Source organism: Tamandua tetradactyla, chromosome 1 (assembly GCF_023851605.1).
Source record: "Tamandua tetradactyla isolate mTamTet1 chromosome 1, mTamTet1.pri, whole genome shotgun sequence".
In the NCBI taxonomy this organism is placed as follows: Eukaryota; Metazoa; Chordata; class Mammalia; order Pilosa; family Myrmecophagidae; genus Tamandua; species Tamandua tetradactyla.
The window spans coordinates 15,798,081-15,814,963 of NC_135327.1; the positions used below are offsets into that span (position 1 = coordinate 15,798,081).

General features: G+C 43.5%; 2 protein-coding genes and 1 pseudogene across 3 annotated transcripts in view; 2 read left to right on the top strand and 1 right to left on the bottom strand.

Annotated features, from left to right (window-relative positions):
* Positions 1-12,189, top strand: part of SLA2 (Src like adaptor 2) — a 43,969-nt gene extending 31,780 nt beyond the window's left edge. Inside the window, exons 6-8 of one of the 2 annotated variants that reach the window (XR_013179437.1) lie at positions 7,841-7,990; positions 8,825-9,172; positions 9,843-9,930. Coding sequence is in view for 1 of the 2 variants with exons in the window: in XM_077169527.1 (XP_077025642.1) it covers positions 7,841-7,990; positions 8,825-8,957; positions 9,843-9,993 (434 nt within the window). In the remaining variant the exon portion in view is untranslated. Of the gene's footprint in view, positions 1-7,840; positions 7,991-8,824; positions 9,173-9,842 lie in introns of both variants that reach the window. The other variant, XM_077169527.1, reaches the window with a different exon arrangement.
* On the top strand, positions 9,324-9,759 carry LOC143691324 (large ribosomal subunit protein eL34 pseudogene; annotated as a pseudogene).
* Positions 11,019-16,883, bottom strand: RAB5IF (RAB5 interacting factor). Its single transcript, XM_077169610.1, has 4 exons — positions 16,531-16,883; positions 14,799-14,902; positions 12,691-12,820; positions 11,019-11,557 (listed from the first exon to the last, which is right to left on the bottom strand). Exons 1-4 carry the CDS (start codon positions 16,642-16,644, stop codon positions 11,516-11,518), a joined length of 390 nt encoding a protein of 129 aa, XP_077025725.1. The 5' UTR covers positions 16,645-16,883; the 3' UTR covers positions 11,019-11,515.

A 16,883-nucleotide genomic window follows, 5' to 3' on the forward strand; every position in this document is an offset into this window, starting at 1 on the left:
TTTATAATTACTAAGCCTTCTTGCTGGATTGAACTTTTAATCAATATGTAATATCCTTCTTTGTCTCTTATAAATTTTTTACTTGAAGTCTTTTTTTGAGTCATTCCGGATCTCTTTTGATTCCTGTTTGCATAATATATCTTTATCACCCTTTTACTCTGAACTTCTTTTTGTTTTGTACCTAAAGGGAGTTTGTTTTAGAGAACATAAAAATGGAACATGCTTTTTCATTCAATCAGCCAATCTCTGCTTTTAAATAGAGAAGTTTAATACATTGACATTCAAAGAGAAGGAAAAATTTACTTCTGCCATTTAGATATTTGTTTCTGTGTGTCTTGGGTTTTTTTGTTGTTGTTGTTCCTCAATTACTCTAATTACTGCCTTTTTTATGTATTTAGTTGCTTTGTTGTAGTATGCCATTTTGATTCTGTTCTTTCCTTCTCTATTTTTTAAGTTATTTTCTTAGTGTTTACTTTGTAATTCCAATTAACATCTTAAACTAATAACCTAGTTCAACTAGTATCAACCTAGATTCAGTACTTTACAACCTCTCTGCTTCTATGTATTTCATCCTTCCCACTTAATATTGCTATTGTGTAAGAGTACATCTTTATACATTGTATACTCATTAACAAAGACTTATAATGTTATTTTATGTATTTGCCTGTTAGGTAAAATGTGGGATGGAAGCAGTTACAAACTTTAAAGTACAATAATACAGGATTTTACATTTACCTATGTAGTTCGTTATTTTTCTTATAGCTTCGAGTTGCTATTTGGTGTCCTTTTATTTCAGCCTAAAGGATGCCCTGTAACATTTCTTGTAGTAGGTCTTCTGGTAATGAACTTTTTCAGCTTTTTGTTTATTTGTAAATGTCTTAATGTTTTCTACATTTTTTAAAGATAATTTTGCCAGATATAGAATTCTTAATTGACATTATTTTTTTCTTTAAGGGCTTTAAATATGCCATCCCACTGTCTTTTGGCCTCCATGGTTTCTGCTGAAAAACCCTTTGTTAATCTTATTGGGGACCCATTGTATGTGACAAGTCACTTTTCTCTCCCTGCTTTCAAAATCCTCTTTATGTCTTTGAATTTTAACAATTTTGCTATAATGTGTCTTGGTCCAATCTCTTAGAGTCTGTCCTGGGTGGAGATCATTAAGCTTTCTGGGTATGTATATTGATGTCTTTCATCAGATTTGGGACATTTTCAGCCATTATTTCTTCAAATGCTTTTTATGCCCCTTTCTCCTTCTCTTGACCTTCTGAGTCTTTAACGATGTATATGCTGGTGTGCTGGATGGTGTCCCACTAGTACCTCAGTCTCCATTCATTTTTCTTCATTATTTTTTCTTTCTACTCCTCATGCTAGAGAATTTCCATTCTCTTGTCTTCAAATTGCTGCTTCTTTCTTCTGCCTGTCCAAACCTCCTGTTGAACACATCTAATGAGTTTTTCAGTTCAATTGCTCTACTTTCCAGCTCTAAAATTTCTGTTTGGTTCTTTTTTATAATTTTTATGTGTTTTATTAAAATGTTTTCCTGATTTCCTTTAGTTCTTTGTAAATGAATCCTTTAGCTCACTGGACATATTTAAGACAGTTGATTTTACATCTTTGTCTAATAGTTCCAATGGATGAGCTTCCACAGGGATGGTTTCTGGTAAATTATTTTTTTCCTGTGAACGGGCCACATTTTCCTGTTTGTGTGTGTATCAGTTAGGGTTTTCTAGAGAAACAGAATCAACAGGGAACACTCGCAAATATAAAATTTATGTCTCACGTGAACTTGGGAACGCAGAGTCCAAAATCCACAGGGCAGGCTGTGAAGCCAACGATTCCGATGGAGGGTCTGGATGAACTCCACAGGAGAGACTTGCTGGCCGAAGCCTGAAGAGCCTGTCTCTTCCGAATCCTCTTTAAAAGGCTTCCAGTGATTAGATTAAGTATCACTCATTGCAGAAGACACTCCCCTTGGCCGATTACAAATGGAATCAGCTGTGGATGCAGCTGATGTGATCATGATTTAATTCTATGAAATGTCCTCATTGCAACAGACAGCCAGCACTTGCCCAACCAGACAAACAGGTACCACCGCTTGGTCAAGTTGACACATGAACCTGACCATGACAGTGTGTGTGTGTGTGTGTGTGTGTATTTTGTAATTTTTTGTTGAGAAGTGGATATTCTGTGTATTATGTTGTTATAACTTTGGAAATCAAGTTCCTCCACTCTTCTCTTCTGGGATTGCTAGTTGTTTTGTTGTTGTTTGGTTGTTGTTGATGGCTGAAGCTGTCGATCTGTGACTTTTCCAAATGGAGAAGGAAAGGAGAAAAGAGCAAAAAAAAAAAAGAAAAAGGAAACCATTTTACAGACCCCTCTGCCGCTTTTACCTAGGGTGCAGGAGGGGGGATGTTGGTACAGTGGCCACTCTCAGACCTAGTCCCCCAGTGATCAGAAGTAGCTGTTCAAAAACAGTATTCAGTGATCAGACCACTCACCCCAGATTTTTTTCTTTTTAATTTTTATTGATACCACAACATACAAGCACAGACATTCTTAGCATACAAACATTCCATACATGGTGTACAATCAATGGCTCACAATATCATCACATAATTATATATTCATCACCATGATCATATTTTAGAACATTTGTATCACTCCAGAAAAAGAAATAAAAAGAAAAAAGAAAAAACTCATACATACCCTACTCTTTACCTCTCCCTCTCATTGTCCACTAGTATTTTCATCTATCCAATATATATTTTTTAATTTTAACATTTGTTCCCCCTATTATTTATTTATTTTTAATCCATATTTTTTATTCATCTGTCCTTACCTTAGTGTTCTAGTTTGCTAGCTGTGGGAATGCAACACACCAGTGATGGATAATAAAAGGGATTTATTTAGTTATAGGTCTTCAGAGCAAAGGCAGCTAACTTTCAACTGAGGTTCTTTCTTACATGGGAAGGCATAGGGTGATCTCTGCTGGCCTTCTCTCCAGGCCTCTGGATTCCAAAAACTTTCCCCAGGGTGATTCTTTTCTGCATCTCCAAAGGCCTGGGCTGAGCTGCGAGTGCCGAGATGAGGTATGCTGAGCTGCCTGGTTGTGCTGCATTGTCCACTTTCATTTAAGCATCCAGCCAGTTAAGTCAAACATCATTCATTGCAGCAGGCACGCCTCCTAGCTGACTGCAGATGTAATCAGCAACAGATGAGGTTCACATACCATTGGCTCATGTCCACAGCAACAGAACTAGGCACCTTCACCTGGCCAAGTTGCACCTGAACCTAACTACCACACATAGATAAAAGGAGCATCAGACATAAGATTTTCACAATCACACAGTCATATTGCGAAAGCTTTATCATTATACAATCATCTTCAAGAAACATGGCTACCAGACCACAGCTCTACAATTTCAGCACTTCCCTCTAGCCTAATACACCTAAATCTAAAAAGGGGATATCTATATAATACATTAAGAATAACCTCTAGGATAACCTCTCGACTCTATTTTGTCTCATTCCTCTCTTCCCCCTTTTGATTGAGAAGTTTTTCTCAGTCCCTTGATTCTGTGTCCCAGCTCATTCTAGGATTTCTCTCCCACGTTGCCAGGAAGGTCCACACACCTAGGAGTCATGTCCCACGTAGACGGGGGAGGGTGGTGAGTTTGCTTGTTGTATTGGCTGGAGAGAGAGGCCACATCTGAGCTACAAAGAGATTCTCTGGGAGTGACTCTCAGGCCTAATTTTAAGTAGGTTTAGTGTATCCTTTGCGGTCACCCCCAGATTTTGAAAGACGGGATCCTTATAGCCATCTCTGGCACCAGCAAGCTGCACCAGAAGTTTGGGCTGTAGTCCTCACTACTGCCTGCTGTGTGGTTGGGGAATGGAGATGGTAGTCACTATACTGAGGGTGAAATTCGCTGATATTTACCATCGTTCTCCAACTTCTTAATCCAGCTCTTCCCCGGATGCTTCACAGTGTTCCAGTAGACTCCGGAGCTTCAAAACAGCTGATTCAGGCAGTTCCTGCCACTTCAGTAGTTGTTTTGGTAGAGGGGCTGATTTCTAGAACTTTCAACTCTACTGTTTCAATTTGCTAAAGCTGCCAGAATGCAATATGCCAGAAATGGATTGCTTTTTACAAAGGGGATTTATTAGGTTACAGATTTACAGTTTGGACTGTTTGAACACAAAAGTGCCCGAATTAAGGCATCAGCTGGATGATACCTGAACTTTGAAGAAAGGTTACCAGCATCTGGAACACCTCTGTTAGCTGTAAAGGCACGTGGCTGGCATCTGCTGGTCCTTGCTCGCAGTTCATTGCTTTCAGCTTCTGATTCTAGCCCTTTCTCTCTCTAAGCTTTTGTGGTCCTTTCTTAGCTTCTCCAGGGCAAACTCTGGATTTCATCTCTAGCTTCTCTGTTTTGGCTTTCTCTACGCTCTGGCTCTTTCAGCTACTCTGGGTCCTTGCTTAGCATCTCCCAGAGCATTCTTGTTTGCATCTCCAAGCATCTGTGTCCAACTTTTCTCCGAAAGGGTTTCCCTCTTAAAGGACTCCAGTAAGTGGATTAAGATCCACCTTGAATTGGCAGGGTCACATCTCCATGGAAACAACGTAATCAAAAGATTCTACCACATATCTGCACCCACGAGATTATATGAAAAGAGCATGGCTTTCTGGGGTACATAGCAGTTTCAAACCAGCACATCTACCATCTTTCCACAATCTTCTTCCTTTCTGTGTTTCTTGAGGTCATGTTTTTTTTCTCCTTTATTCTAATAATATGGTAAATTACACCGATTTTCAAGTTTTAAATTAACTTTGCATTCCTGGATAAAAAAAGTCAATTTGGTCTTAATATATTGTCCTTTTTATATGTTGCTAGCTTCAACTTGCTAATATTTTGTTAAAGGGGTTTTGTGTCTATGTATGTAATAGACACCAGTCTACAGTTTTCATGTAATTTCTGTCTGGTTTTTTATCAAGGTAATGCTGGCCTCATAAAATGAGTTGGTAAGTGTGGCTGGTTAAATCATGTACTCCAATAAAAGATATGCTGTTAATCTTAATCCATATTACTGGAGACTTTATAAAGAGAAGAAATCAGAAGCTAGAAAGAACCACAAGGGAACTGGAAACCAGCGAAAACTAGATCAGACATCACAAGCGAGAGCACGCCATGATAGGAGGAAGCCAAGGAGCCCAAAGACCACAGCAAGCCAGCACGAGAGCGCCGCAGACTTTGCGGGGAAAGCCTTTCCGTGACAACACCTGGGTTTAAACTTCTAGCCTCCAAAACAATGAGCCAATAAATTCCTGCTGTGAGCCAGCCTACTGTGCAGTATTTGGTGTAGCATCTTGGCAACTAAGACAGTTTTTGGTGCCATAAAGGTGTGTGTGAGGGAAACAGTGCCACTGCTGCAAATACCTAGAAATGTAGATGAGGCATTGGAATTGAGTAATGGGTAGAAGGTGGAAGAATTTTTAAACGCTTGGTAGAAAGACCAGATTGCCTTGAAGAGATTGTCGGTAGGGATGTGGGCATTAAAGGCAATCACCAGCGAATTCACTAAATTCTCCAGTGAGGCTCTCTGGTCCTGGGCTTTTCTTTATTGGGAGATTTTTGATGACTGATTCAATCCCTTTACTTATTATTTGTCCATTGAGGTCTTCTGTTTCTTCTTGAGTCGGTTTAGTTAATCTGTGTATTTCTAGGAATTTGTCCAGTTCATCTAGGTTTATCTAATCTTTTGGTGTACAATTGTTTGTAATATGTTCTTATAATCCTTTATATTTCTTTGGGATCAGTAATAATATCCTCCCTTTCATTTCTGATTTTAGTTGAGTTCCCTTTTTTTCTTTGTGTCTAGCTAAAGTTTTGTCATTTAAAGTTTATTGATCCTTCAAAAGAACCAACTTTTGGTTTAATTGATTCTATCATTTAAAAATAAATTCTCCATGGTGACGAATATACAACTATGTGATGAAAAAAAAAAGAATGTTTGTTTGTTGTGTACAATAAAAATATTTTTAAAAAGCAAAAAAAAATTCTTATCTCTGCTCGCATCTTTACTTTTTCCTTATTTCTGCTTACTTTGGGCTTACTTTGTTCTTTTTCTAATTGTTCAGGTGTGAGGTTAGGTTCGTGGTTTGAGATCTTTCCCCTTTTTTTTTAATGTTGTAAACATTTGCAGCTGTAAATTTCCCTCTGGGCACTGTCTTTTTTGCATTCCATAAGTTTTGGTATGTTGTGTTTTCATTTTGTCCTGTCTCAAGATATTTTCTAATTTCCCTTATGATTTCTTCTTTGACCTACTAGAGTACATTGTTTAATTTCCACTTAATTGTGAATTTCCCAGTTCTCCCACTCTTAATGATTTCTAGCTTCATTCCATTGTGGTCAGAGAAGATACTTAGTATTCTTCCAATCTGTTTAGATTTACTGAGTCTTGTTTTGTGACCTAACAAACATCTGTATATTGTCTACACCGGAGAATGATCCAGGTGCACTTGAGAAGAACGTGAGTACTGCCATTGCTCGGTGAAGGATTTTATGTCTGTTTAGTCTAGTTGGTTTATGATCATTCAAATCTTCTATTTCCTTATTGATCTTCTGTCTTGATATTCCATCCATTATTGAAAGTGGTGTATTGGAGTCTCCTATTAGTGTAGAATCATGTATTCTCCCTTCAAATTTTTCAATATTTGCTTAATATATTTTAGGGCTCTGCTATTAGATGCATATATGTTAATTATAAATTGTCAAATCTTGATGAATTGACCCTTTTATCAATATATAGTGTCCTTTGTTACTTATAAGTTTTTAACATTTTTTATTATGAGCTATAATATACAAAAAAGCATTAAGTTTCAAAGTGCATTTTGACAAGTAGCTATAAAACAAATTTTAAAAGTTTGGTGTGGGTTACAGTTCCACAATTTCAGGTTTTTCCTTCTAGCTGCTCCAAGACAAAAAGAAATATTTATATAATGATTCAGTAGTCATACTCATTTGTTAAATCCTAAATTGTCTGTTATAACTCCTCCTCCTTTGGTCCTTTTCCCAGTCTTTAGGAATATTTGGCTTATGCCCATTCTGACTTTTTTCATGTTGAAAAGGGATGTCGACAATATAGAATAAGAGATGGAACTGGTTGATGTTCTTGGAAAGACTGGGCCCTCTGGGTTTCAGGACTTAGCTGGCCTAGGAACCATCGGAAGGTTTTAGATTTCTGAGAAGTAAACTTAATGTATGCATGCTTATAAGTTTTGGATTGAAAGCCTATTTTATCTAATATTAATATAGCCTCTGCAGCTCTATTTTGGTTACTGTTTGCAGGGAATATTAGTTTGTGTATTTCTAAGGTAACACGCCTAAATTGAAACTATCGGGTTATAAGGTACATGCATGTTCAACTTGACAAATTAATGTTACTAATGCCAAAATGTTTTCCAAAGTGGGTTGTACTAGTTTATCCTTCTGCTAGAAGGGTGAGAGTTCCTATTTCTCTCCATCCTTGCCAACATCTGCTGACACATTTTCACCTTTTAACCCTTTTGCCACTTGGGTCTTTAAAGTAAGAGCCTATACTCAGTCTTCGCTTACATGGTGCCAGGCCCTGTAATGAGGGTTTTATGTACATAATCTTATTTCATCCTCATTAGAACCTCAAGTTATCTATTATGAAGGTATTAATTATATTCGGGAGAAAAAGTCTTTGTCTTTCCCCTGACTGCCCTGTGTTGGCCCTGTGGCCATCTCTTCACCTGAGCAGGGCTGGGTCCCAGCAGGGCCTCATTGCCACCCTTGGGCCCTTTCCTTCCCAGGCTGTTACTCCCTGTCAGTTCGGCTCAGCCGCCCTGCATCTTGGGACCGGATCAGACACTACAGGATCCAGCACCTTGATAACGGCTGGCTGTACATCTCTCCGCGCTTCACCTTCCCCTCCCTCCAGGCCCTGGTGGACCATTACTCTGGTAAGGCCTTTCCCTGCTTCCGTGAGAGTAGAGTATGACGTGGGGGACGGGGTGAGCAGGCAGTTGTACCCTTAGATACTTTACCTGCTGGTGCTGGAAAACATCCAGCAGGCAGAAGAGGGGTCTCCCCCCATCTCCACGCCAATCCTGGTACCAAGAAGTTTAGACTGGAAGTCCTGTCTCCACCCCTAGCCCTGACAGAAGAGCCAAAAGGCACCACTATGCTCCATACTTCCCCATCCTCTCGGCTTCAGTGTTCCCGGATGTCTGGACCGGGCCACTCCTTCCTTTGTGCTTGAGTCCCAGGCCCCTGCCCCCAAGAGCAGGTATGGTTCTCTCCTCAAGACCTAGGCCCAAAGATGTTGCTGCTGTGGAGTTTGCTTCCGATTCCTGTTTGCGTTGTCTGGTGCCTCTCCTGTACAGACACTGGAAGACACAGTCACCAGTGCAGTGTCAGAGGCGCAGAAAGGAGTCATCACTTCCAGGAAAACTGGAGTTACTCCATGTACTGCTGACTACTAGTAGTAGAGAAAGAGCATTCTTTAGCTTTCTAAAAGCTAAGTGCTTGCCAAAGCACTTTAAGTCAGAAACTGGGGCTCAGAGAGGTCCACCACCTTACTCAGTCACAGTGAAACCAGGTCTCCCCCCTAGCACAGAATGACCTTTGACTGCTTCTCAGCCTCCCTGAAGCCAACAACTTAGGGCTCATGTGTTGTCATTGACTTTTGTGAACATGTCTGCTGGTGTGGAAAACTATCAGGGAGTGGGTTGGAGGTACTAGGGGATAAAGCAAGCTGATGACAGCAACGTCAAAGGTCCCGGTCTCTTCCTCAGAGCTGGCGGATGACATCTGCTGCCTCCTCAAGGAACCATGTGCCCTGCAGCAGGCAAACCCACTCCCTAGCAAGGCCATACCTCTACCTGTAACTGTGCAGAGACCACCACTCAACTGGAAAGAGCTGGACAGGTGAGGGGGTCTCTGGAACACAAAGGTGAAATGGATGGTTAAAAGAAACTGTCCCTTGGAAACCAAAGTGGGCCTGTCACTCTCAGGGACATCTGGGAGCCAATGAGTATTGACTAATCTCCTGGAGCCCAGCCCCAGATTCAGCAGGCTTGTAGAGAAGACTCTCAGGGGAGGAGAAAGCAAATCTGGATTTCAGCCACATCCATGGGAATGAGGTAGGTCAGATGAAATGGGATAGAACAGAATGCCGAGTCCTGAGTAGATGATCAAGCTTGATCCGAGAGGGCAGGGGAAACCTCTGATCTTTGTAGGTAGAATGACTTAAGATAGGTTTAAAAACAGGGAACTGTACAGTGAGTGTATGTAAGAAGGAATGATGCGCTTTTTTTTTCCTCTTCCGGGGACGGTACCCTGAGGCATTCAAAATGGTCCAGCGTTTGACGTACCGTCGTAGGCTGTCCTACGATACTGCTTCTAATAAAACTAGGCTGTCCCGGACCCCTGGGAATAGAATTGTTTACCTTTATACCAAAAAAGTTGGGAAAGCACCAAAATCTGCATGTGGGGTGTGCCCAGGCCGACTTTGGGGTGTTCATGCTGTGAGGCCTAAGGTTCTTATGCGGTTATCTGAGACCAAAAAGCACATCAGCAGAGCCTATGGTGGTTCCATGTGTGCTAAATGTGTCTGTGACAGGATAAAGCGTGCTTTCCTGATTGAGGAGCAGAAAATCGTTGTGAAAGTGTTGAAGGCACAAGCACAGAGTCAAAAAGCTAAATAAAAAATGTGAAGCTTTTTTGAATAATAAAATCAAAGACTTGTTTGTCTATAAAAAAAAAAAAAAAGGAATGATGCTCCATGATCCAGCTCTTTTCTCCTTTTCATAGCTCCCTCCTGTTTTCAGAGGCATCTCCCACAGGGGAGGTGTCTCTCCTCAGCGAGGGGCTCCGGGAGGCCCTCAGCTCCTACATCAGTCTGACTGAGGACACCTCCCGGGACGACGCCAAGGCCCGAAGCAGAGGGCGAAAGGGGAACTGAGGATGCGCATCCAGAATTCCAACTCTGCTCAGCCTCACCGAGCATCCTGGTGGCAGGATATACACCGAGCGAGGGGAACACGGGAGTAGAGGTGCCTCCAGGATCTCACCTGTGCTCTCTACTCCTTTCTCAGCCCTGAGAAGTTACCTCCTTCCACTGCCATGACTCCACCCCCAACCTCTAGTACCTGAGCGCAGATCAGGTGAGAATAGGGCTAGGGCTATGAAAGAGTAAACCTCCCCTGGGGTCTGACCAGTTTTGGGTTTTCAGCATTGTCCTCCCTTGCCTCTTGAATCCCATCCTACCCCCTCACTGCTATCCAGCCCCATCCACAAGGCAGAAACAACAATAGCATCAAAGAGGGAAAAAAGTTTAAAGAAAATTTGTAAGTCTCAGAACACCACACCTTGGGAGATAAGACAATGACCTAGAAGGCAGAGGGGACAGTAGCTGACCAGTAGCAGCACAACCTGAGCTGTCCAGATACCACCTGATCCCCAGAGCAAAGAAAAGGACCTCTGACAGTCCAGGTTCTCAAATGCCCCCCATCATGCCCCTTCTCTGGACAGTCTCAGCTCTCAGATCTGTTTCATTTTTTGTCTTATAATTCGAACCTGGCCAGGCTCTCCTGGCAATACTAGTCTTGCCATCTTGTGGCCAAATGCAAAATGACACCTTGAGCCTAGCTTACAGGAATGAGGCCAGTGACTTCTCCGTGCTGGGCAGGGGCTGATAACCAAAGAAGAGACGGCCTTGACACCTGCGTGCAGAGACTCTGCCAAAGGTGCTGGAGTATCAGAAAGTGATAAGCACTCTCCACAAAGCCAAGGCCACAGCATATCCCAACATCAGGCCTTAACTCCCCTGTCCCCTCAGCTGAAAGAGGTCTGGCTGGAGCTTCTAAGGGAGCTTCTAAGGGTGGGGAAGGATGAAGGATGGGCTTGGAGAACATCACATCTAGAGATCCTACTGGGCTCTGGGGCTAGAAAGGGGTGAGAAAGGCATTACCAGGTACAATCAACAGGTTCTCAGTTAAAGATTTGATTTATTCAAGTATCTGAAAACATTCTACAAAGAAAACGGTTATTAGATGCTGCTCGTACTGTGCTATGGACCACACATATATAGCCAAACTGTTTTCAGAAGACTTGAAATGCCACTGATAGTTTAAAAACTGTACACCCGATGAAGAACAAGGACAATCTAATGTTTCATCCAGACTGAGAGGTGCATCAAATGACCAATTCCAATCAGCAAATGGGTGGTTAGTGATGAGTTTCCAAGAAGAAATGGTTGGTGATGGGCAATTCAGAAATTCTTCCCCAAAAGGTAGACAGTTCTTTAAAAAAGTTTCAGGTCACAATCCTTGCAGAAAACACTTATGCCCAACACACTAATTCTTGGCCCAGGAAACATGGGTCTTCTAGGCTCCACATGGTTGAAGTGCCCCTACAATCATGTTTCTGTGCTGAATTATGAAAGTCCCTCGGACTGGGCAGGGAGCAGGCGGGGCTATTCACCATCAGTCATAGTGGATGGCAGTGTAAAAGATGATCCAAATGACCTAGAGGGGAGAAAAGCAACGTCACCTGTGTCAACAGGAACTTTTTAAGGCCTTTATTCCACGAAAGTGTCAGACAAGAATGTGTGCATTCCCAGGGGCTTCCCAGGGGCTAGCCAACGCACAATCTGCTTGGAGCCTAAATCGTTTCACTGACATCAATCTGTCTGTAACAAGGCCTGGGAACCACCCCCCAAACAGCAACTTGAGTCCCAGGGACTGGAGTCATAGGTGTGGAAATGATATAGGTAAAGTAGACTGTATGCTAGCAGGAATCAGGATAACCAACAAGGAATCAGGATAACCAACAAATCTGTCAGCTCCATACCAAATAAAGTAGTGGCTTTCAAACCTGGCTGCCTACTGGAATCTTTTGTGTCCCTTCTGAAATACATAAATATACATATACACAATGCCAAGTCTTCACCTCTCAGAGATTCGGATTTTATTGGTTTGGGCTAAGATCTGGGTATACAAGGGTATGTGAATATGCATAGTTTTTAAAAATAACTTGAGACATAATTCACAAATCATATAATTCACTCTTATAAAGCATACAATTCAGTAGTTTTTTTGTATATTCAAAGAGTTGGGCAAGTATCACCAGAATATTTTCATCACCCGGTACCCAATAGCACTTACTTCTCATTAACTTCAGCCACTCACACCCACTAATCTATTTTCTGTCTCTAGGGATTTGCCTATTTTGAACAGTTCATAAAAATGGAATCACATGATACATGGTTGTTATGACTGGCTTCTCTCACTTAGTATGTTTTCAATACTTCATTCTTTTTTTACTAGCCAAATAATATTCCATTGTATGGCCAGGCCATGTTTTGTTTATCCATTCATCAACTGATGGACATTGTGTTTTCACATTTTAGCTATTAATAATAATGCTATGAATATATTTTTAAATATGTTTCACAATTATTTTTAATGTGCAGCCAGGACTGAGAATCACAGGCAGATGCTAATGATGGGCCCTGGATTTGCACATTACAAGGAGGCTGTATAGCTATCACACCACATCTTTTAGGACAACATGAGAGGCCATGCCTTCCCAGGCTTAGGAGCTTTTTGATAGTCATAAAAAGAACAGTATTTGCTGCAAAACAAACAGCTATACATACCATGAACAAGGCAAAAGATGTCATAAATCCTTCTTTAGTGAGCTCCCACGTGCCACCGTATTCTTCCTCATCTATCTGTAGGTAGCTGCTGAAGTAGAGGTACAGGACTCCTGCATTGATCAGGCAGAATCTGGAGGAAGGGAAGGCAATAAGTTCAGACTTCCCACCACCCTGTCCAGCTCTACCAGTGCCCTCAGTTCCACAAGTAACTGTATTTGTGTGTTCCCCAACCAGACAGGGGGTGACCTAGAAAGAAACAAATTGGGCTCGGAAAGACTTGGGCTCAAACCTGAGCTTTTTGGTCATAAGACTTTCATGTTAAGTCTCCTGACATGAGTCTGTTCCCTTGTCAGTAAAATGGGGAGCCTGAAGATTAATATGAAGACAAGTGAAACAATATATGAAAATGCCTAGGTCCTCCCAGGCCCAGAGGGCTCTTGGAACTTTTGCCTGTGACCCAGCCATGACCTAGATCTTGTCTTCCGGGGCCTTCCGAGGACTGCTGCCTTCCCAAGTCTGAGCTGGCCTCTTCCTGGCTGGGCCTGGGAATGCTTGCTGGGTGCTGCTCTGCCTTATGATTTCCACCCCCTGCCCTCAGCCCAGGTCCTCTGTGTCCCAGTCCTCAACTGAACTGGGGCCTCTCTCTTCCCCTCTAGCCAGGGCCTCTCCCTGCTTAGCTCCCTTGAGCCCCTGGTTCAAGACCATCCAGGTCCCTCACCCCCAGGGTTCCTTGCCTGTGTTGCTCAGCCTATCTCCAACTATCCTCTGCTCCCTTAGAGACCATCAGCACTGTCCCCTCTCCATTCTGCAGCCACCAAGCCCCCAAGACTGGTGAGGAGGGGACCCTCTCCCTATTCTGCTCCCTTCTCAGTCTGCTGCCTGATCTCAGTGCCATCTGCATAGGACCCCTAAGTACAGGCCACCTCGCCCTTGGGTGCTCCTGGGCCTCTCAGAATCCATGGATCCTGATGCCCCTACTTCAATGTCCTCAGCTGCCCCTCTCTCTGAAGCTCTCCCTGTCTCTCCCACCTCCCCTGGGACACCTGATCAGTGCTCTGAGACCCCCTTTGTACCTCTCCCTGGGGCAGAACTGGTGGCCACTGGTAAGTTAGCCTGGTTTAAGCAGGGTGCGCCCAGACACCCAGGCCTCTGACACAAATAAATGCTTTATCTGGCCTCCCTCAAAAAAAAAAAAAAAAAAAAAAAAAAAGCTTAGGTCCTCAATGCAGCTGCCCACCTGGCTGAGCTACTGACTTAAAGGAGGAATTATTTTTAGTTGCCCAACAAAGCAAAAAGAATGGACATAGGTTCTCCAAGTCGCCTTGATGTCAGACAAACTAGAATGGGTGCTGAGGAAACTATGCCAAACGGGGACCAATACATGATCTGGGCCTCTAAGCAGCTCTAGCTGGGGTAGGGGCGGGGGATGGCCTTGGGACAAACATATGTTAAGCTGCTTCTTCACAGCCTAGTTGAGCAAGCAGCAGCTCCCTACTAATTCCCAAGAGAAAATTTCAGGATGTCTGCTGTTACTGCATCTAATGTAGCAAACAATCAATAGGGCTGTACATGGTAGAAGGTGACAGTTTGTATTCCCTGCATGAAGAGAAAAGACCAAAAGTCATCCATTTCCATGAAAGATGGCTCATGATCTCAAGAGACAACTCCCACACATCTTTTTCACTCAATCTGGTGGGCACATGGATTTACTTTCAATAGCTTATTAATAAGCTGAGCTTTGATCAGGGGCTATTTGCTACCAATGACTGCAAGAGCACAGCAGAACATGGAGGGTCCAACCTCCAATTCTTTTACACCCTTTAAAAAGTAGGGACCTGAAACAACTTCTGCCAAAGCCATGATTCAGCACACAAGTAGTATGTGGCCACTGTGGACCTGGGAATGAATGGACTGGCCCAGCCTTCGTGCTTCCAAAGCCTCACTGAGACGTGCTGGCCAGACCCAGGAGTGTATTATGGGGCCAAATCTTTACTTTAGTCAGTCCATTACAAAAATCCTCCAAAGTCGCAAAGGCCTTTTCTATGGGAGGAAAACAAATTATTTGAGAAGAAAGAATACTATGGACATGAAAGAAACCCAAGACTTACCCTGCTATTCCCAAGAAACCTCGCAATGGCAACACTCCCCAAATGACACCCAGGACCACAGCAATGATCTGTCGGAACCAGTAGATCACATCTAAAAATTCATCCTGTAGAAAATACAGATAAAGCCACTTAATCCACCAGCATGTCTTATCTGGAATGGGTACCACAGGAGAGGTAGCGAAGGGACAGAAAATTTCCTGATAAACACATCTTCCAGGAAACTTTTCCCCAAAAGCAAAGGTATGCGGCTCTCAAACTATACACTCGCCAGCACCAGGACTCCAGCTCTAAAACACAATCAACATAGTCTTGAGTTATGGGAGAGAAAAAAAATCAAGAAAACAGATTAAGTTTGTCCCTGTATATTTTCCTTAAACTTTTATCTTACAGCACCTCTTATTTATACTGTATAAACTAAATTTATACTTATTATATTTACATACTTATATTTATACTTATTTATACTAAAATATGTGAGGAAACTATACAGTTAGTCATCTTAAGTGATGATTTCCAAGGTCTGTGCTCTAAATAAAAGTTTCAGACAAGTAATTTACTTCTTTTCACAAACTGTGTAACTTATCTGATCGGGATAGACCTAGACTTACTGTCCCCAAGCAGAAGGGCTGACCATTAACCCACTCAGCACCATCTTCCTACCTGCTGAATTCTGAGTCAGTTCACAGAGGAAAGGATTAGAAACAAAAGTGCTGGAGGCATGTGCCAGCAAATCTAAATTCATAGAAGGACGTGAAAGACTCAGGTTTCTGACCTGCCCTAGATTTCAGAAACCAGTCCTTATACAAGGAAAGAAACAAATGACACAGCAGATCAGAAAGGGACAGCAGGTTTTGCAAGAGCTGGGCAGGACTAGTGGCAGGACAAAGGCACCTTCAGGAAGTGGCTCCCATCCCCCCTTACAGGAATTCCAGAAACAGAAACTCACTTTGGCAGTCCAGAAAAACAAGAGACAGATTGCAAATGTAACAGTCCTCTCAGGCCACCTGGAATCAGGCTATTTCTGATGGTTTCCTACAGATCAGGGAGCAGAATAGGACATCCCAAGGCCCCAACCATTCCCCACACGCATCTGGTGGTGTTTTTCTCCTCACACTTAACGTACCATCCAAAGTAGCCTCTCGGTCTCCCATCTCAACTAACACTTCTTAGGAAATTCGGTCTTCCTTATTCAACAATAAAGCAATGGCAGTGCCTAAAGCTTTAATGCGCCAGATACCCACCTGAGAGTTGTCCTGAGAATTAAATGAGATAATGCATGGAAAGCACTGACACATGGAAAGTACTCAGTGATGTCTGTTAACCGCTCGTATTCCGGATAACGACTCTATGAAGTAGGTAGCTCGGAGAAAATAAGGAACTTAGTCAAGGTCCTACAAGAATTAAAGGGCGGAGGTAGGGCCGAACTGAGCACACTCACTCCCTGTTCAGGCGCATGTCCCGCCCGCTGATAACAACTTCTGTGCACACTTCTCGCTGCTCCCCGCATGACCCAAGTGACTTCTACCTTAAGCCACTCTGCGGTGAGCTCAGCTGTCAGGCCGGCTGTCAGGCCCGCTCCCACCAAATTCGGTTTGACACCCTGGCCCCCACCTTTTCCCCGCGTCCAAGAATCCGGTCGCGGCCGGGCGGGGACCAGGGCAGGCCAGTGGCCGTCCGTTCTCCAGTCCCAATCGGCTCCTCGAATCTAAGCCCTCGCCAAGCCCCGCCGCACCTTGTCCTCCCAGGCCGCGTCGCTCCGCAGCACCTTGCTCCAGACTGAGACTTTGAGGGCCCCGTTAGCCAGCTGCGGCTGAAGCGACTCCTCCTTCCGCCGCCCGCCGCTCATCCTCCCGCCGCGCCGCCCGGGCCGGGCCTGGGGCGCGCGGGCTGAGTCAAAGACAGCCGGGGTCCGGAGTTGCAGGTCACGGCGCGCGGGGCGGCAGCGACCACAGACTCAGCGGCCAAGCCCGCCGGTGCGCTGTGTCGCCTCTGACTTGGTCAAGTCGCTAGACTGCCCGTTCCGCGGAGAACCAGGAACCGCGGGGGAAGGGGCAACGAGGCGCCGCACGACCTCACGCAGACGTG